Source organism: Phoxinus phoxinus (genome assembly GCF_949152265.1).
Source record: "Phoxinus phoxinus genome assembly, chromosome: 8".
NCBI classification, from domain to species: Eukaryota; Metazoa; Chordata; class Actinopteri; order Cypriniformes; family Leuciscidae; genus Phoxinus; species Phoxinus phoxinus.
The window spans coordinates 4,231,023-4,252,595 of record NC_136883.1 but is presented as its reverse complement, the minus strand read 5'-3'; the positions used below and the strand labels follow the sequence as shown (position 1 = coordinate 4,252,595).

The following is a 21,573-nucleotide window of genomic DNA, read 5'->3' as shown; positions in this document are numbered from 1 at the left end:
AAATATCCTATAAATAAAAATGCTTTTGAACACTTTTCCTTTGGCATGCTGTGTTTTAATGTTTTAACTACAGAGATAATTGCTTGTCATGATAATAGCATATTGTGCAAATATAATGCACAACAAGGTCTATCTGTTTCCATTAAAAATATAAATCAATTAAAAATACTATTTGGCCAGTGGAAAAGATTGAGAAAAACTTTATCTGAAATGTTTTTTACACTATTAGATTTATTTATTCAAAAACACGGCAAGCATAGGCTACTAAATGATTTGTATTAAAAGTAATGTGACGGCACATCCGTATTTCATATTTTCCTAATGTCTTGTACCGTTAAACATGTTATCACGTGGATGAATAATCATATGCAAATGATATGCAGATGAGGATATGCATAGTAAAACTAGGCGTTGTAAGCTCCATATATGGTTATTTCGGGGAGGAGACGCATGTGCGCACAATCTTCCGCTGAGTGGGATTTATAAAGTGAATCCTGCGCAGGTTCTGGCGTACGCACGGTTTTATAAGTCTGAATATTTTTTTGCGTACGCCATTTTTGGCTTTTGGGCGCACGTACACTTTTAGTAAGGATCCTACGCACAATTTTATAAATGAGGCCCCTGGAGCGGGCAAATAAACGTGAATATCTCGGTACAAGTAACACGGAGAATGAGTAAACATTTACATATACTACCAACATTGTAACAATACAAATCAGGATTGAAAATTGGAAAAGTTACACTTTATGGCCATTTAAGTACATCTTAGTACATGAACTAAAAAACAACAACATCATTATACTGTATATAGTATCATTGATCAACTATTAGAGTTTGTTAATATTTGGATTTTTTTTCTGTTTTCAGTTTAATTTGGATTTTAGATTTATTTTGTGTTTTTGTCATTTTCATTCATTAAAAAAAGTCTATATAATGTTTCATGTTTTTTATTCATTAGTTTTAGTTAATTTAGTTTGAGTTATTTTAGTCCTTCAGCTTAAACTAATTGAAAACGAGAAATCGGAAACAATAATAACCCTAATACTGATATAATTGAAATTATAATATATTACAATAATAGGCCTAGCCTAATTATTACTATCTACTTAAAAAAAAATCAGAAAATATAAATGACACTGTATCTCATTGGAAAACATTTTTTGTTTTAAGCATAAAACATTTGGAGATTTTTTTTACAAACAGGAAAAAAAAATCTTACAAAATGGGATAATATTAATTATTTAACATATATTCTCTGAAAACAATTTTGCATGTCAATTATTTGTATTATTTGTAAGTAAATTTTAGTTTTAAGTATATATTTTACTGTTTATTTTTGCAGTGTATCTCTATGTTCCTTATAGATCCAGTGTGGACCATAATTGCACCACAATGCACTTGACTAGAGGTTCAAAAAAGGCTTGCATCACCCATCACAGAAAGGCTCGGTGTCCCGTAGTGGATTGTTATAAAACAGAATGCATGCAATGAGGTCAACGCTGCATACTTGCAAAGTGAATTGAAAAGGTGACAGACTGAGAATGATTTTACTGCCTTGGAGTAGAAACACACTGCAGAACATTTCTAACGGCAAGACACAGAGATATGCTGTGATCTTTACCTCTCTCACACACACACACACACACACACACACACACACACACACACACACACACACACACACACACACACACACACACACACACACACACACGCACAGCCGCCTCTCCTCTCCTGCCTATCTGTTGCCACAGCAACGCAGCACTCTCCTTCACATGGCACAGACAGCACATGATCTCTCGCAGACCATTGACAGACATATACATGTCTTTATAAATGCTTATCACGCAATATAACACGAGCAGCACACAGAGACGTCCAGCGGGTGAAGTTCACACTCTCACCTCACAGTTGTGTCCAGTGAAGCCCTGGCTGCAGATGCACGTATAAGCCCAGAAGTCCGACTGCATCTGTGTGCTCGGACTGTCCTCCATCTCTCCCACCCGACTACAGACGCCCCCATTCAGACACGGTCTGCCCTCGCAGGGGTCCGGGGACACGCTGGGGGCCTCAGTCGATGCCAGAGGGGTCCCGAATCCGCTCCGCACCCCGAGGATGAGGAGGAGAGGAAGTGTGAAGAGCAGCATGAGAGCGGTACACAAATGTGTCACCTTTTCCCTTCACTGGTGTCGAGAGCAGATCAACGGATCACAGACGTTCTCTTGCGGCTGTGTGTGTGCGTGTGTGTGTGTGCGAGAGACAGGCAGTTTGCTGGACTGGAGGGTCTGAGTGTGTTTGAGGACGGGAGAAAGAGGAGCAGAAGGGAGGGAACTCGTCCACAGTGACGGCATGCACACGCTCCGCCTCTCTCTCTCTCTCTCTCTCTCTCTCTCTCTCTCTCTCTCTCTCTCTCTCTCTCTCTCTCTCTCTCTCTCTCTCTCTCTCTCAGTGTATTTCTGCTGTGTCAGTGTAGCTGAAGCTGTGCAACAACAGTCAGACACCTACACAAGTCTCATCACTGATAGTTTCTCGCTGGATAGAATCATTATTTTCCGATTAATTATTTATATTAAAATACTACATTAATTTGTCGGTATTACTTTATGCAATAAGGTTCCATTTGTTATAATTAGTTAATAGTTAAAGGTTGGGTAGGCAATAACACTTTTTGTTAAACTGGTCTAAATATTAAACATGTACATATATCATCTGTGGAGGTCTCAGGAACAAAACAAATGTTTGTCCAATAGGATGTCCTACCTGCCAGTCAACATATGTATTTCCATACCTCCATTTCATAGCTACCAGACATCACGTCATCAGCGGGATTAATGAGGTTATGCAGAGCTGTAGACAGAGTCACTGAGCGCTGCAAACAAACAGAAGCTAACTTTACAGTTCCTCCTGAACCAACACAACAAGCTTATGCTGCGTTCATGCCATTCATAACCGTAATTACGAGATGCCAACCCGTGACAACGCTGACCTGAATCTGCAGTAGTCAGGTGGTGTATAGAGCTCTGTAAAGCCGAAATTACCCGGAACAATTTGTCCCAGGAACTTTTTTCCCCAGAAACTTTTTTTGCCCCAGACCGTTTGCTTTCTGCGTTTACACCGCGGTCTAAAGTGCCGGGATTATGTAAACTGCGCGCGACTGCTCCTCCCAGTCTGGACGGACAGTAATCAGTTTTGAGCGCCACATTATAATAAGCATGGAGGAGATTCAAACTGTGCTATAGTTGTTTGTGATGTATTGGTTTACTAACGAGGTAATTAACAAAACGGCAGAAAAGAGACGAGCACTGATACTAAAGCGTGTTCAGAAAGCTCGTAATGCTAGACATAAAATTAGACGATATATGTTATCCGCTATTGCGGACACTGACCGTGAGATGTCTGGGACGAACGCGCAGAAAACTTCCTCTTCCACAAATACGCTTAATAAAGCCTGAACCTCGTCGTCTGTGTTTTATTTTATTAAATTCCATATTTGCAGACAGACTCTCACTGCATGAAGCCACAAACCGCAATGGATTTTTAAAAATGGCGGTTAAAATAGAATGCTGCGTGGAGTCATCCAATCAAAATGCGGCGTGAACACAACCAATCAGCATGTTCAGCGCACAAGTCCCGCCCCCGAAAGTTCCTGAACTTTGAAAAAGTACTACCTCGCCAGCAGGGACTTTCGGAGGGGAAATATTTACCCGGAACTTCATTTAGACCCAAAGTTCCTAGTTCCTGGGTGAAGTTCCTGCGGTGGAAACGCGGCTTAAGTTGTTTATATTCATTATTATAGTAATGTTATGTGCTTTGAGGCATGAGATCATTTAAAGGGTTAGTTGACCCAAAAATGTAAACTCTGTCAGTAATTACTCTCCCTCATGTTGTTCCAACCTCGTAAGACTTTCCTTCCTCTTCAGAACACAAATTAAGATATTTTTGATTAAATCTGAGAGCTGGATCACTCCACCATAGGCTACTGTTATTGAAACTTGCCGGTCCAGAAAGTTGGTAAAGACAATGTTTAAAATAGTCCAAGTGACTACAGTGGCTCAACCATAAGTTTATCAAGCGACGAGAATACTTTTTGTGCGTAAAAACAAAACAAAAATAATGATGACTGTATTCAACTCTTCATGTTCTTCTGTGTGGGCCTCCGAGTGAGTTCACGTAGTGTAACAGCGCAGCGCTTCTGGGTTGTACGTCAGAACGGGCTCACGCATCAGACACATGACCAGCGTCGGCCAATAGGGAGCCTACGTTCTGACGTTAGGTGAACTAACCCTTTAACGCCGTCTCTCATTACACTTTGCAGACTCAGCTGTGAGAGATCATGTGTTTTGGAGGAGGAGTGGCTTTGTTTTGGAGGATTAATAAAGTTGCAATTAATAAAATCAAAAATATCTGTTAATATTATTTAATGCCCCAAGTTAACCTGAGCTAAAAATGAACAGGTGTATGTGATGCAGGCTGATTGATGCTATATGTCCTGACTGACTGACTGTGTGTGTGTGTGTGTGTGTGTGTGTGTGTGTGTGTGTGTGTGTGTGTGTGTGTGTGTGTGTGTGTTAGGAGAGTTTAAATGTGGTAAGAGTGTTAGAGACTGCGAGTATTGCTTTGTTTGTTTATTTGTACATTGTTTGTATCTGAGGAACTTTGTAGATTTATTTGACTCTGCCTGTTTTCTGACGCTGATTTTGGACTGCCCTTTTCATTTTGTTTGCCTGGTTTTGTAAATATATTGTGAATATTGAGGATTTGGGAAAGTAAGGAGTCTGACGCCACTTTTGTGTATTGTAAACTGGTTGATCTCTGTTTTTGGATCAGGTTTGTACATTGTATTTTTATTTTATTTTCTGGCTTAGGGTTTAGGAAAGAGGATTAAAAATAAGAAAGTGTTGATTGTTATTTTGGCCCGGTCAGCTCCTGAATCAAGAGTCCCAAATTAAGCCAATAAATTCATCATTGTTCCAAATTCGATTCTTTCATGTTGCACCCTTTCCCCTAGATGAGGCGTATAACAGTTAACAAAGATTAATAAATACAGTAACACATGTATTTCTCATTGTTAGTTGACATTAATGCATAAAATAATGCTATTTAATGGGACCTTATTGTGGAGTGTTACCATTTTGCCTAAATAAATTAAACTAAAACAAAAATCAATTGTTTAAATTTAGTCATTACAACATTACGAAAAATAGATATTTAGAGATTAGCTAAAAATGACATCTAATGGTTATATTTTATTTCAGCTTCATTTCAATAAACAAAAACGATGTTTAAATACTTAGAGATTACGGATACAATTGATCAGAGTGAGTGCACAGTTTCCACCGGATGGAAAATCCCACACATTCCCAATGAAATAGCAGCCAAAGCCATGTATCTTGAGGTCGGGCTCTTTTGACACCCAGAAAACACTAGTATCGCAATTGCAGCGCACTAGAAATGATCTCGGCAAGAATCTATTTCTCGTTTCTATCGGTAAGCAACTTAATTATAAGTCCTCAGCAGAAATGCACAGAGCATCCAATATATTCCTCAAGCAATCTATCGTCCAGCATCATCTTTGCCCTTTCAACGGTCCAATTACAGTGAATGTCAATTATGAGAATCATACAAGAGACCGAAGGACCTTTCCAAACAGCATCCACAAAAGGATGAACTGTGAGTGTTTACTGTTTTTATGGCACAGCGCTTCTCCTCTTCAACTGCTCCTCCTGCTGGTTACCATGGCAACAACCACACAGCCAGTCCCAGTGCTGTAGCTGGAGACGCACCGTACCGCATTTACCATCTCAGCAAACTCAGAAACGCCCTTTCATTTATAAAGGGTATGGAGAGATATTTTGAGAAATGTCTCAGTGTTGTTTTTTTTTTTTTTGTCCATACATTTGAAGTCAATGGTTACCAAAATTGGTCAATAAATTCTTCAAAATATCTTCTTTTGGAAGTCAACCTGTATGACTTCCAAAAGAAGATACTTTGAAGAATATTATTGACCAATTGGATTGACATGAGGGTGAGTAAATAATGGCAGAATTTTCTTTATTGGCTGAACTGACCCTTTAGAGGACTAATTCACTTCAGAATTAAAATTCCCTGATAATTTACTCACCCCCACGTCATCCAAGATGTTTATGTCTTTCTTTCTTCAGTCGGAAAAGGTTTTTTAAGGAAAACATTCCAGGATTTTCAATGGGTTGAAGGTCCAAATGACAGTTTCAGTGCAGCTTCAAAGGCTCTACACGAACCCAACCGAGGAATAAAGGTCTTATTTAGCCAAACGATCGGTCATTTTCTATTTTTTTTCTATTTCATTTTCTAAATGTATATACTTTTTAACCACAAATGCTTGTCTTGCACTAGCTCTGCAATGCACTACGCATTATAAAATCACATTGGAAAGGTCACACGTGATGTAGGCGGAAGTACCGACCCAGTGTTTACAAACGATTTTGAAGTTGGATGAGAAAATGAGATGGGTTTTTTCGTCCTACCCTACCTTTTCATGTCGCATTGACCAGAATATGTACGTTGACCTTTCCAACGTGATTACGCGTGAAGTCGTGGACGTGCATCGCAGAACTATTGCAAGACGAGCATTAGTTAAAAAGTATAAATGTTTTGTTTTTTTAGAAAATGACTGATCGTTTCGCTAGATAAGACCCTTACTCCTCATTTCCAGTGCACTGCTATTGCGATACTAGTGTTTTCTGGGTATCAAAAGAGCCCGACCTCAAGAAGATACATGGCTTTGGTTGCTATTTCACTGGGAATGTGTGGGATTTTTTTCACTCATTATTGTCCATCAGGTGGAAACGGTGCAACCCATTGGTCCCTGTTGAAGTCCACTATATGGAGAAAAATCCTGGAATGTTTTCCTCAAAAACCTTGATTAGTTTCAGACTGAAGAAAGGAAGACATGAACATCATGGATGACATGGGCGTGAGTAAATTATCAGGAAATGTTTATTCTGGAGTTAACTAGTCATGTAAGATCTTCTAGTATTTTAACTTCTGTGGCCCTGTCCCAAATGGCGCACTTCATGTGGACTTTCGGTCTCGTGGACTTAAATTGCGCGTGCTCGCTGAGTCTACGAGTCCGTAGACCGTCCCATTCATCATTTTAACGCTCTGAAGTGTGCTCAGCAGCGCCCCCTTTGTACCCTTGAAGCGGTCTTCCGCGAAGCCCGCATAGATGCAGGCTTCACGCACTTTAACTACCCAGGAATCCTTGCGAATTTGCGAAAGGCCAATCAGACAACGAATGGGAGGAGCTTTCGCTCACGTTAACATGGATGATAAGAAAATATTTAAGTGTAAATATCATTATGGTTTTTATGACCTATGTGTACATTTTACCAGTTATTACCTACAGTTTATACAAACATTATGATCATCAACCAGTGGTTGATGTCTCAAACATAAATATAAACATAAATAGCGCACTGAATAATAGGCTACGATAGCATTATGATTCATTAAATAAATATAACCGAATGTCAGGGCTTTACTGAGTCATATGTAAATGTAGAAATATAATATTTATACAACAACCGGACCGTCTTCCTATTTCCGGCGTGGCGATCGAGTCTGTCCCAAAAATACCTCTCAATGCGCCCTCGTGGACTCGTGCCAAGGGCCCTATAAGTCTGCACTACATGACGTCACCAAAGTGTGGACTCTGAGGAAGTCCACAAGTCCGGAGTGTGCCATTTGGGACAGGGCCTGTGATGATAATCCAGGAGAAACATACAGACAAAGGCGCCTCCTCCTGGTCACAGATAGCAGGACAACATGATTAGTTCCCATTCAGAGAACATTATAAAAATATATTATCCACTCCTTCCAACTGAATAGAGAAGTGACACACATGAGCCAAGAGAGTGATTTACACGCTTCTGGAACTGGCTGAAGGATATTCTGGGAGAGATTGTGACATATGGCCTTCAGATGCAGCAATCAGCCGGTTCTGGTGCAGAATATTTTCTTAACATCAGAAAGATGAGGTAATTTGGCAGCTTCTGGTGGACATCACTAATCATCCAGTGTCTGTGTCCACTCAAAACATGTTGCAAATAACGGCTGAAATGGCAATTATAAATGGCAGGATATGGCACGAACCCCACATACAAACACACAACCTCTTTCAACAGAATAAAAATGTCAAATGTTTTTCCAAAACCTGTGAGTCACATTATGTGGGGATGCTGTGCATGCGAATACATGTGTGTAATTTCGTTAAATGCGTTTCCACATGCCTGTCGTGATATTATCATGATCATATCATGTATAAAAAATTAGTTTTACTTGTGTGTGGACAGACACGACAAGTGAAGTGTTTTCACCAGGGGGCGATCTAACCTCATCATGGTCCAGTGACACTCAATCCCATTACATGAAAGTCTAGTAGATCCTGCATCCAATCCAGCAATAGTGCATGACAAAAATGAGAACAGAAATTTGAGAAGTTTTTTCTCTCTGCATAGTCTTGCTTGCCTGTTTGGCTTTTAAAAATTATGTTTTATTTGGCAAACTAAAACAGAATTATAATTGTTTTTGTTATTATTTTGATACAAATTAATATCTTTATTCAGCACTGATTTATATGTCAAATAAATGCTGTTCCTTTGAACTTTCTATTCCTAAAGAATCCTGAAAAACGGAAAAATCCTGATAATAGTTATAATGTTTATGTTTATAATAATATAAATAATGTTTTTTTTTAGCATATTAGAATGATTTCTGAAGGGTCATGTGACACTGAAGACTTGAGTAATTATGCTGAAAATTCAGCTTTACATCATAGGAATAAATTAGCCTACATTTTTAAATATATTCAAATAGAAAACAGTCATTTGAAATTGTAATAATATTTCATAATATTAGTGCTTTTACTGTATTTTTGATGATATAAACGCAGCCCTTAAGCATAAGAGACACTTTCAAAAGCATTTAGAAAAATATCTTGCCAACCCCAAATGTTTGAACACTGGTTCAAGAAATACAGCAACAAACAAAACCAGCATGAAGTGATTCTTCACAAACTTATAATTCCACTAGAGAAAAAGCTCTAGAAAAATGAAGTATATTATCATAATTCATGCTACTAGTGATTCATGGTAATAATTAGTAATCCCGTAAAAACGTATTTAGTCTGCTGAATCTGCAATGACGAAACCCTCCACCCTCAAAACTATGTCAAGCTTGTTTATCTCGCAACTATTCCGGTTTAGTTCTGCTGCTATTTTTGTTTTGTGCTGAATATTAAAAAAGCGATATCGTAAAGGAAGTGGCACAGCATTTCTGATCAAAAGCAAGGTTGTCTGATTACTGCTAATACATCTCTTTAGTCTCCACACTTATAATATCTGTTTGGTTCGGGAACCAGGTTTAGTCTGAGGGTCTTAAATTGCTCCCGGGCCAGTTAAGAAGTGTTTGTTTCGGATTAGTGCGCACTCGCACTCATCTAATCAGTGTAAGTGTAGGGACAAATGCCTGATCTCAAGCTATATATATCTAACCTCTCGCAACCTAAATGCAACTTAATACCCAGAACAGTCCAGATCTGGTGAGAAGGATATTTTATATTTTATCTAGTGAAATTGCACAGAGTGACATGCATGTTTAAGAAAGCCAATTCTGAAGTTAGGTAGCATCGGACCGACATTAGATCCACACTAGCTAGTGAGTGCACACCTGGAGCGTGTGCCAGGCCGGATCATGCCCTTACGTCACCGGCCCCGCCATACTAATCGACACAGACACTAATCCAGCTCTTCTATAAAGCCTTTCTCCTCTGCTCAGGAGGGGAGAGCGAGAGAGAGAGAGAGAGAGGGAGAGAGGAGACGAGTTTAGGATAAAGACAGTCAGGCAATCATAGAGGGACATGACTGCCTGATGTGCTGTGACATCTCAGTGTTCGGTTGGAGTATCAGCTTGCAGTGTTTTTCCTATTGTGCCTGCCATTAAGCCTAGGGTTGCAGGCCTTCATTGTGCAGTGCGCTCTCAGGCTTCGCGCTGGACGGACGGTGCCCCCCGATGGGGCCTGTGGAGGGGCAGTGCTGTGGGACCTGCCCCTCTCTGCCCCCTATTATCATCCCAGGCCTGGGCAGCGTGGAGCTCTGCAGCGCCCAGGAGGACGACTGCCTTCCCACAGACGGGTAGGACACCATACATATTCTGTGTATGTGTGTGTGTTTGTGCAAGACTGAACAGATGGCTTGTGCTGGAAATATGTAATAGGGGACAAACACTTATACTAATGCATTTAGGCCTAAAACGTGGTAGATACGCTGGATTTATAGCTTAATGGCATGTTTGTCAACAGACGATGATTTAGCTTTTCACTGTAAATTATGTCAGTTTCAAGGGAAATTGAATTTATAATTAAAATTTATATACAACACGTATACATTTTTACAGTAAAAATTTAATTTAAACAAGTAGGTAGGCTATAAAATATGAAAAATGTGCAGTTGTAAAAAGTCCACCCCATAATGCCCGAAACATCATCGTTTTTTCTGGTACATTTCAGGCTAGCCAGATTTTACTGTAAAAAACTAAATAAATACATACAATACAATATATATTGTGATATCTCTGTGATATGTTAAAAGCTTAATACATAGTACATCCTAGTTTACCTGCATTCTGTACAGGAAATATTGGCGTGATTGTTTATATCATTGCAAACTGTATTATCGCACAGCTCTATATAAAGTTGGATCAAATTAAATCTAACTTTATTTGCATTTACAGTACACTTACGTAAACCAATAAATACTATATAGCAAATCTCTACTGCATAATTTTTTATTTCATCACAAAAAGTTACTATATTATCGCACAGCTCTTTATATAAAGTTGATTATAGTTTTTAGGTATGTCCAACTTTATCCAGTATTCTCACATAAAGCAATATATACTATGTATAGCAACTGTTGATTGCTTGTATCATCGCAACATGTAAACTATCATCACTCAGCTCTAATCTGCTAAATACGACTATAAGGCATGAAGGTTTTCTGTGAAGCTGCTGATATGCTGATATGTGCTGCTCATTTTTTCCACTTTTATTTTATTACACAAACTTAGAGCATCTTCAAAGTGCTTATAGTGCTTTTGTATTCTCTGAATATCAAAGTGAGCTACAGAAACGTATGATCATTTTGGGGTGACAGTATAATTTTAGTGCCATTCTCTCAGTTTAATCAAACTGCGTTTACCATATTATCGGTTATAGTTATAATATGTGCTAGTTGCTCTAAATGACCACAAAATGATGAGTGATCATGTATGTTATGGGCGTAAAGGTGTGGTAATATCCAGCTGCTGAATAAGAGACGTGTGTCCTCAATCTGTGAGCTAACCTGTCGATAGCACTGCTGCCTCGTGCCGGAGAGAAATCTGTTCCGTTAGCTTGTTAATGACTTACCGCAGGCAGCAGGAGCAGGCAGGATTACACCGCTAACTGCTAGGCAGCTGTCGTCAGACATTAGCAGATAAGTGACCTCCAAAGGTTTGTGTGAAAAAACGGTTGTTTCACAAACAGTGAAAGCAGTGATGAAGTGACCTCTTTTGATGAACTGACTGAAAGAAAACAAACAGAATATGGAAAAGTAATGTCGGGATAAATGTTCAGTAAGCTAGTCATTATAACAGAATGAAACCCTTTTAGCTACGTTATCCCTATGTCATGTGATCTACTTCTGGCCTAGAGAGAACGATGGAAATGTTAAGTAAAGTTAAGAACATCAGGTGTTAGATTCTGATACTTTATCATTTTGATAGAGTGAAGAAGAGCTGTAAACAGGTTGTGGTTTTTCAGAGAGAGTTGACCTTCATTTTACTATACTTCCTGGTCTCTGATGCCTTAAGCTGACACACACACACACACACACACACACATTTATGATACAGGTCTTCAGGCTTCCTTAATCCCTGTCAAGCCCCTCTGGGAGAAAATAAACAGATTTGGAACATGAAGGACAAAAATAATTTTAAAATGACCTATCCTTTAAAGACACAAATCTAATTTATGTGAAGGATTATTACAGTATATATCTATCTATCTATCTATCTATCTATTGATTTTGATCAACCAATATTTTTATTCGTTATGCTAATCTTTCGTGGTAAGTTTTGCACTTTTTTACTTTTTTTTTTATATCTGAAACTCTCAGCCTCAGCCTTTGTATCCAATAATCGCAATAAGCTTTGTAGGCCTAGCCTACTTAATCATTTTTTATATGAAACAAAGTTTCGGCTTTCAAAATGTTGTCAATTATATATCAGTCATGCAAACAATAAATAGGCCTACCGTTATATGACAGATCCATAGACAGTATATAAACGGGACAGATCGCTGTAGTGCTTCAGGTAAAGGGGCACGTGACTTGAAACCATAACGATCATCACTTCCGCTTCACTAGTTAAAGCCTACTGGCGATGGTTAAAGCACGAAGTAAACATGAATGATTGTTAGAAGGTAGGCCTATGTTGATAGAAAAAGTACAACTTACTGAAATGTATCGTGTCTCATGACTCATGCAATTGCCCAATCAGTGTTTGAACCGCGGAAAGACGTCAATAAATCAGCTCATGTCAAAACGTAACGTTACCTCAGGAAAAACTACAAGCAGAGAATGTCTAATAAGGGCTCTGCTACAAGTCAAGTCAACTACAAAAAAAGAAAGGATTTTGCTAAATTATTTAGACTAATTAATATGTAATATAGTACATATATTTAGCCTAAATATGTACTATATTACATATTAATTATATTTACTTAAATAATGAAAGCATGGAGCATCACTAACATTTTAATTTGAATAAATCCGTCATGAAAACGGTTTAATGACAGCCACCATGTAAATGTTTTAAGTTTAAACGTTAAAAGTTTTTATTTGAGTGTTTATTAGCCTTAAAATAAATAGCAACTTAATTTAATAATTTTGACTCTTTTGTTAATTTTAACCATTAATATTATGCCCCAACTGACAGGGTTCATTTAATAGTTTATAGCATTAGTTGAGAGATTGTTTTCCTTAAGAAAAATTGACATGTAGGCCTACTTTCGAATCGATGTCAAATCAAGAGCCAATAAGGCTACCTCTCAGGGACCAAGAATGACGCAGACACAGAAGTGTAGTTCGTTCAAAGTCAAATCTTTATTGAAAGCCTTCAGCTTATATACTATGAACTGTGTGTGTACAGTAGGCTATGTACGAGAAAAGGTTTGAATGAACCACAACGTTGATATAGATGAAGTGTGAAAAAAACAAGTATACAGAAACAAAGTAAATCCATAAATGGCATTTGCAAACACTTTTTTTCATTTTAACACACACAAACGAAGATCTGCTGTGAGGCAGGCGGTTCTGATATACTGAACTGTGATGGGCAACATCGCAACTATGATGAGGAAAAAACAATATGTTTGAGCATTCTGTCCTTTGAACCACACTAACAGAGCATTCACGGCAGGGTTTGTTTTAATTCAACCAAACCAAGTGTGAAATTGATTCAAATGTTGGCTTACTAAGATGCGATTCATTTATAGTTTATACATTTTATTATATACAGAAATGGACCATGGTGAACATATTTAGACAGTTTATGAACCCTGTTTTGTTAACGCTCAGTCCGAGCTGGTTAGAGTTAAACTCTGCAGGATTCTGGCCCTCCAGATCCAGGATTGGACACCCCTGGTTCACACTGATGAGCATGTAGTGATTATATGAATTTTCATAGTCTTATCATTAAATGTCTGGATCAGGGGTAAAACATTAACGTCTTTACATTAAAGGCTTTTAAAATAGCAATAATAAATGATGAAGGCATGGAAAATCTTTAAAATAAATGATAAAATCAACCCCAGAGAGGTTACAACATGAGTCAACCAAAGTTGAAAAACACCTACACATTTACTTGCATAACTTTTTAGAGAATTTTACCACTGCATTGCAAAATAAACTACCGGTACAGATAGTGTTCCGATAGTCACTGAAAAAGTCTCATTCATCACTTCTTCCTTCCTGCTAACCTTTAGCTGTTTAGAATAGCATACGTATTTGCAGAACTGAGGTTAGAAATTCTCTGTATGCACTGAATACCCAGATGACCAAGGTTTCAGCATGGTCCAGTTAGTCCCATAACCTCAACATCTGGCTGCAAAAAGCATTGTTTTTTTTAATGCAGTGGAAGACTTTTTGGATAAAAGCATTTGCCAATTTTGCCTTTTCAGCAGAGTGTATTGAAAAACAATATTTGAGCATGTCATACATATTTGATTGTGATTAAATACTCACTGCACAGAATATATATCCCACAATGCAATGCTCTCAACTTGACATTCCATACTGTAAAAAAATGAACCAGAATTAATAACAGCCGTGATCTTTTCTTTATTTGTTTGAAATGCAGCAAGACATTTTAACACAAAATTGGATTTAAAAGCAAAATAACGGTATTTATTTCCAAGATTATAACTGGATGCCACTCACCATCAACATGATATCATGTGACATGCAGCAATATCACTGTTCTGAGTTGCATAATGCATGTTGTTTTACAAACAATAAAAAAACATTGTTCTGTAAGTAGTTTTCATATCTGCAGTGGTGATGACCCATAATGCAATGCTCTTATCCAATCTGCTGCTAATGAAAAATGACTATATGAGAACATAATCCATTTTGATATAATCGGTCACTGGCTGTCTGTTATAAGCATTGTAATCCGGGCGTTCAGCAGGGGTTTGAGAGTGGAACGATTAGTCACAGGTCACCTGGGAGCAACTGCGATTAGAGAATCCTACATAGGCCACACTAACAGACCGCCTTGTTTCTTAGATTTATTTTTTAATTCATGTCCCTTGTAATCTTTAATCAAAATGTCCTCCCCTCCCTCTTGCAGCATCTCTTCTCTTCTCTTCTCTGATGATGAGGGCGGGGCAACCTGTCACTCACATGAGATCCACCAATAGCAAACCACAACCACCCAATCAATTCCCCACAGACAAAATCAAGTCCCGCCCTCCATTTTTTTATTGCTCAAGAAGCCGTTTCACTCGAATATACGTCACAATAGGGAGAAAAGACTATCGCAATACCGTTGCATGCCAATATAACAAAAGCAAGGGTGTTGTTCCACAAGTGATATTCAAACATATTCATACAAAAGTTGATAAACAAAATGTTTTTACATTTTAGACCCAATAGGGTATATGTCGAACGTCGCATGACGAAACCGGAAACCTGGTCTCATCGCATCCGCTTGTCATAGAAAGTGTTAACAGCCGTATGAACTGACGCCGATATCTATGGAATTTTAAGGTAATCAGCTAACCTACCTATCTCACTTTGTTATTGGCGTTTTATTCTATTTAAATATCTTAACGTTAGTGTGAAGATTTTTTTTTTTTTACTTTTAAATATCGATCTTCACATGCGAGGGACATTGGTTATGATCATCTTTGCTCGCTCCTTTTAAGTTATCTTGAGTAAAACAGTAAAAAAATGCATGAAGCACATACAAAAGACCTGAACCGGAAGCGATGCGTTCTGTTTTCCGGTTTCGTAATGCGACGTTCGACATATACCCTATATTGCCATTTACTTTGTGTATTTCTGCTCCACCAACTGCAATAATTCCAAACGATGTCAAAGCCATAATTAAAGACTAAGGCCGTGTGTCCACCAAAGTGTTTTTTCATGCGGCTGGCGTGTTTTTTCAATTGTTTTCAATGGGAGCGCCGCGTTTTTTAAAACGACAAGGCGCTGAGCGTTTTTTTCACGCTGAAGCGCTGAACGCTTTCACTGCAGCGCTGAGCAGGTAAAACACTGCGCTAATCACTGTCACTTTTTACCCAACCGACCAATCACAGTGGAGGAGGGGTGGGACTAATACCACACCGACCAACTGTCACAACATTCTTTCTGTACAACGACATCAACCAGCAGAGCTAACCGAACAAAATCTGTGCCGGAGATATTCTGTATCATCATAGCAACGAAGCGTCTCAAATGAAAAAACGCTGCGCTGCCAAAACGCTCTCATGCGCTCACAGCTCGGCGTTTTCAGCAGAAAACACAAAGTAAACCTTTGGTGGACACACGGCCTCCACGTAAAACACAGTGGCGGTGTTTCGTTCCTGAATGAATCTGCGTTATTGAATGAATCAGTGCAGTAAATCATGCATACTCACTCATAAAGACTGTGGCTGAATTGTAAATAGTAATACTATTTACACCAGATAAAGCTTAAGATATAGTACTAGCTAGCTAGCAACTGTAAGAATTGCATGTTACTATTCCGAATTCAGGCCCTTAATTTTGTTCTCGAATGAAGCAGTTTTTTGAAGTATTGGTTGAATCAATCAGTTATAAAGACAGTTGCCGCCACCTACTAGCGTAATGATGTAACCTTCAGAAAGCGTCCAAACTTGCTGCTATTCTACATTAGCCCATCATTAATGCACTAGCATAGTCATTTACAGTCCTAGTGATTATATGAATTTTCATAGTCTTATCATTAAATGTCTGGATCAGGGGTAAAACATTAACATCTTTACATTAAAGGCTTTTAAAATAGCAATAATAAATGATGAAGGCATGGAAAATCTTTAAAATAAATGATAAAATGTTTGTTTTCATAAAAATCAACCCCAGAGAGGTTACGACATGAGTCAACCAAAGTTGAAAAACACCTACACATTTACTTGCATAACTTTTTAGAGAATTTCACCACTGCATTGGAAAATAAACTACCGGTACAGATAATTTTCCGATAGTCACTGATAAAGTCTCATTCATCACTTCTTCCTTCCTGCTAACCTTTAGCTGTTTAGAATAGCATTATGCATGTTGTTTTACAAACAATAAAAAAACAGTGTTCTGTAAGTAGTTTTCATATCCGCTGTGGTGATGACCCATAATGCAATGCTCTTATCCAATCTGCTGCTAATGAAAAATGACTAAAATGAATATAACACAAGCAAGGGTGTTGTTCCGCAGGTGATATTCAAACATATTCATACAAAAGTTGATAAACAAAATGTTTTTACATTTTAGACCCAATATTGCCATTTACTTTGTGTATTTCTGCTCCACCAACTGCAATAATTCCAAACGATGTCAAAGCCATAATTAAAGACTAAGGCCGTGTGTCCACCAAAGTGTTTTTTCATGCGGCTGGCGTGTTTTTTCAATTGTTTTCAATGGGAGCGCCGCGTTTTTAAAACGGCAAGGCGCTGAGCGTTTTTTTCACGCTGAAGCGCTGAACGCTTTCACTGCAGCGCTGAGCGGGTAAAACACTGCGCTAATCACTGTCACTTTTTACCCAACCGACCAATCACAGTGGAGGAGGGGTGGGACTAATACCACACCGACCAACTGTCACAACATTCTTTCTGTACAACGACATCAACCAGCAGAGCTAACCGAACAAAATCTGTGCCGGAGATATTCTGTATCATCATAGCAACGAAGCGTCTCAAATGAAAAAACGCTGCGCTGCCAAAACGCTCTCATGCGCTCACAGCTCGGCGTTTTCAGCAGAAAACACAAAGTAAACCTTTGGTGGACACACGGCCTCCACGTAAAACACAGTGGCGGTGTTTCGTTCCTGAATGAATCTGCGTTATTGAATGAATCAGTGCAGTAAATCATGCATACTCACTCATAAAGACTGTGGCTGAATTGTAGCATAGTCATTTACAGTCCTAGTGGGTATAGTATATTAAAGAGCAATGAGAAGTAGGATCTGAGACTGTTTCATTGCTATTCCAAACTTTTACATTTATTTTATTTTTCCATATTCCGTGATGTCACTATAACAGAGGGATGGGGTACCCAGAAGCCCAGGCCATGGATGAGTTTCCAGCACAGAGAAAAGGGGACAGACTGCCCTTCCAGGTATCAAACCCATCTGTCATACTTTTATCTTTTCTATGAAGTTTGATTGTACATATTTACTTTTTTATTTTAGCCAACATTTAAATATTATATTTAATATAATATTTACATTTTTAATATTTAAAGTCACACGTTACAAAACTTTAGGCCACAAATCACATAAAAAAAAGCCACCAAAGGATGCACAAACTCTGCTGGATGACAAGTTTGTATACTAAAGTCGCCTAGTCATGTAAGGCATATTTATCTTTGGTGACACAGCCTAGGATGTAGCAATCTCTTTTTTTGCTCTTCTGCTTTTTACTTGAGTCTATGATGTAGCTAGTTCTAATGCTGGGGTGTGTCTTAAAATTCAGTCGAAAGTTCATTGGTTACTTCCACATGTGATTTGTCCAGTGGCAAATTGATTAATAAATGCAATGGGTCAATTATTTTTAAGCCTGGTGCACACTGGACGATTTTGACTGTGAATTGGCAGTCTGAAAAAGATTTGCTCTGCCAGTCCGTCTGGCCAAGAGCCCATTCAAGCCCATTTCTAATCCTTCCAAATCGTGGCCAATCACAAACGTTGAGGCGGGCTTTACACGATGACGATCGCTCTGATTGGTTTTAGGTCTATCCAATTGCGTCCAGAGGCATTTGAGCGACGTCCGTTGGTGACGCGCATCCCTTTGGAAATGGGCTGTGAATGAACCTTCCCCAGACCCACTCTCAGTTTCAACTGAGAAGGGTCTGGTGTCAACCAGGCTACCGTCTGAGACTAAATTTGCTAATCCTAAAAGAATCCTCTGATCCAGGGGCAAAATATGTTCGACAGGTTCACCAACAGCCGATTAATGACCATTGCGATCAAATTGAACTAAATTAAACAGAAGTTTTGAGCCTCAGTGTGGCTGCTCCTGCAACAACAGTTTCGACATTTTATCATTACCAGTATACCATTACATTTTCAGCAGTAACAATGGTATTTTTTTATATCAGGAATTACATTTCCACAAGTAACAATGATAATTCTTGACATCAACAATGACTTCATCACACGCAGGAATACATCTCGTAAAAATGTTATTTTTTGATATCTGTAATTGTATTTTCACTAGTTAAATGTCACCATAGGCTGCCATTCAAATTCAATTGTTGATATCAGGAATTGATTTCTTACTAGTTGAAATTCCAATTTTACTTATTCTTACTAGTAAAAATCATAATTTTTTATATCAATAATTACGTGGTCCAGCATTATCAACAGCCAATGACATGAGTTTGAGGCGGGACTACTGTATCTGTTTGTGCAAACAATAAGGGGAAAACTGTTTGGAGACTGTTTTGCATTTCCATTTGGTGCCACTAGTTGTTCACCTCAGCTTTAAATCTCATTTGGGGACTTAAAAGCCACATATTGCATTAATAATGTGGTTATGTTGTTGCAATGCTTATCCACATTTAGTTTTCTTTGAAAATAATAACTGGTTCCCTCACTAGTTTTTAAGCAAGAGTGGCATGAATGTTAATCACGCACCAAAATTTCACAATGGTGTTGAGCTTTCATCAGTCACTTTGACCGTCCGGAAGCAACCTCAAACAGGAACCCCTTTTGTGCAAACACTATTCATGACTAAAGATGTCTCCTTCTTATATTGTCCCCTCTCTTTATCCTTTATTGTGCAGATCTTCCCAGATCCAGTAGAAGTAGTTTTGAGCACTGAAGGCACGCTGACCTGCGTGCCCCAGGGGAAGGAGCGCCTGCCGTCCATCGTGGTGGAGCCGACCGATGTCAGCGAGGTGGAGAGCGGGGAGCTGCGCTGGCCCCCGGAAGACATGGACTTCGATGAAGATGAAGACCTGTTCTTGGAGCAGTGCATCCCACCGGCTAACATCGCCGACTGGGGGGAGGATGAAGAAGAGAGCTCTGTCATCGAAAACCCCCAGCAGACCACTTCTCTGTTAGGTACTTACAACAGCTTTCACAACCATTCAGAACAAGAACTAGGCCAACACGAAACGGTTTGTTGTTAAAGGAACACGGCGACTTTTTGCTTATTCACCCCCAGAGTTAGATAAGTCCCTACACACCCTTCTCATCTCCATGTGTACCGTAACTCTATCTGACGCACCCACCGCCGCTAGCCTAGCTTAGCACAAAGACTGGAGGTAAATGGCTCCAGCTAGCATACTGCTCACAATAAGTGACAAAATAACGCCAACATTTTCCTATTTACATGTTGTGATTTGTGATTGACACATTGTCATCATTGTTATGGTTTTCTGGTATATGGGGGCTTTCATTTGCAGGGAAGGCTGTTTGCTAATTTTTTTTATTACAATTAACCGAGGAGGTACCGGTCCTCTTCGACTCGCTCAAAGACCGCAGCCTCTAGCGTTAGCCACTAGCGTGAAAATGGGTGTTTTGATGCAACACCAAGAGTTTTTGACTTCTTAAAGAACTGCACGATCACAGAGGGTTACTCATTATGTATACATTACTAGTGCAATGCTCATTTTCAGTTCCTTTCACATGAGAGAATTTGCTTGTTTATATTTGTTTTAGGTTTGTTTCATTTTCTATCTCCGTCTATCCGTCTGTCTGTAGATCTTCAAACGGACGACTTTAGGGACGACACCCCAACTCTTCCTCCAGAGAGTGCTTCAGCTCTGAACTGACGAACGGACTTTAGATCGCGACATGTTGAACCTGTGCTGCCACATCTCATGTTAATGAGTGTAGGACGCTTTCCTGAGCAGCGGCTCACAGAAGAACTGGTTGGACCATGCGACTCCGATCGTGGCCTAACTGTGGTCGCGCACTAACACAAGATTCAACTGACACTTTTAGTATAGCAAAGAGCGACGGCAACTTGTGAAGACTGTAGTCATCATGCACATATATATTGTAAATAAAATAGTAGCTCATCATCATAGGTTACTTTACTGCTTTTCAGTTCTTTTCCCATTACTTTAGGAACGTGTCTCCACAGTTGTGTCTTTTTTAATTGCTAAAATTAGTTTCGGTATGTTTAAACCAGTCAGCATTTTCACATTCCCCTTTATCTGGAAAAATCCTGTGAAAGAGGAAGGAAAATTTTTGTGACGTTACACACTCAATGGAGAAGTTGAAAGAATGTTTTTTTTTTTCAATGTTTTGAAAGAAAAGATTAATTTTGTACCGTATCCGTCCCCCTTTTCTTTTCCCCACGTCAGTTTTTGAGTTGATGTATTTCAGTCATGTCTGTACTGTATAAAGCGCTAAATAAAGGTGACTTAAATGTCCAAATTACATTTTAACCATCAAGTGCACCTCTGAAAAAGCTTCAAACAGTGCAGTGTATTGTGTATGGTTTACACCAAACTGAAAACACACCAGTTTTACTTTGTGTAATGTTTTCCAAAGCAACTTTGTGAAGCATTTCTCTTTGCAATATGTATACAATGTTTTTCCTCAAATGGTTATTATCAAATGCGGACATTTTAAAGCAATAAAATACATCAGTGTCACTACTGAAAATAAGTTTGTAGTTGTCTCTAACAATTCAATCACAATACAATAATATTAATGAAAGAAAAAACAAAACAAACAAATCAAATCTCAAATGCCGTGATTGACAGCATCCCTCTCAGTTCCAGTTCTGAAGGATTCCTCTATTAAACGTTT

The 21,573-nt window shown here is 38.7% G+C and overlaps 2 protein-coding genes across 3 annotated transcripts in view; one reads left to right on the top strand and one right to left on the bottom strand.

Annotated features, from left to right (window-relative positions):
• Nucleotides 1–2,423, bottom strand: part of dner (delta/notch-like EGF repeat containing) — a 41,471-nt gene extending 39,048 nt beyond the window's left edge. The window contains exon 1 of the mRNA XM_079620562.1: nucleotides 1,905–2,423. Coding sequence (XP_079476688.1) covers nucleotides 1,905–2,147 — 243 coding nt within the window. The 5' untranslated portion in view covers nucleotides 2,148–2,423. The remainder of the gene's footprint in view (nucleotides 1–1,904) is intronic.
• Nucleotides 2,424–9,783: 7,360 nt separating this feature from the next.
• On the top strand, nucleotides 9,784–21,487 carry lbhl (LBH regulator of WNT signaling pathway, like). Of its 2 annotated transcripts, none has more exons than XM_079620564.1 (4): nucleotides 9,784–10,169; nucleotides 17,849–17,924; nucleotides 19,593–19,872; nucleotides 20,515–21,487. In XM_079620564.1, the coding sequence occupies exons 1-4, from the start codon at nucleotides 10,048–10,050 to the stop codon at nucleotides 20,583–20,585; spliced, it is 549 nt and encodes a 182-aa protein (XP_079476690.1). In that variant the 5' UTR covers nucleotides 9,784–10,047; the 3' UTR covers nucleotides 20,586–21,487. The 2 variants fall into 2 exon arrangements, with proteins under 2 accessions (XP_079476690.1, XP_079476691.1); XM_079620565.1 differs by lacking the exon at nucleotides 9,784–10,169 and adding an exon at nucleotides 12,391–12,496 and having other exon boundaries at nucleotides 20,515–21,422.
• The last annotated feature ends 86 nt before the right edge of the window (nucleotides 21,488–21,573 follow it).

What these genes read in the sequence shown, in the direction of transcription:
- lbhl (XM_079620564.1), top strand. Translation starts at nt 10,048, where the DNA reads ATGGGGCCTGTGGAGGGGCAGTGCTGTGGGACCTGCCCCTCTCTGCCC. An exon ending in GACTGCCTTCCCACAGACGG is followed by an intron (nt 10,170 to 17,848) that starts GTAGGACACCAT and finishes TCACTATAACAG; the next exon opens with AGGGATGGGGTACCCAGAAG. An exon ending in GCAGACCACTTCTCTGTTAG is followed by an intron (nt 19,873 to 20,514) that starts GTACTTACAACA and finishes GTCTGTCTGTAG; the next exon opens with ATCTTCAAACGGACGACTTT.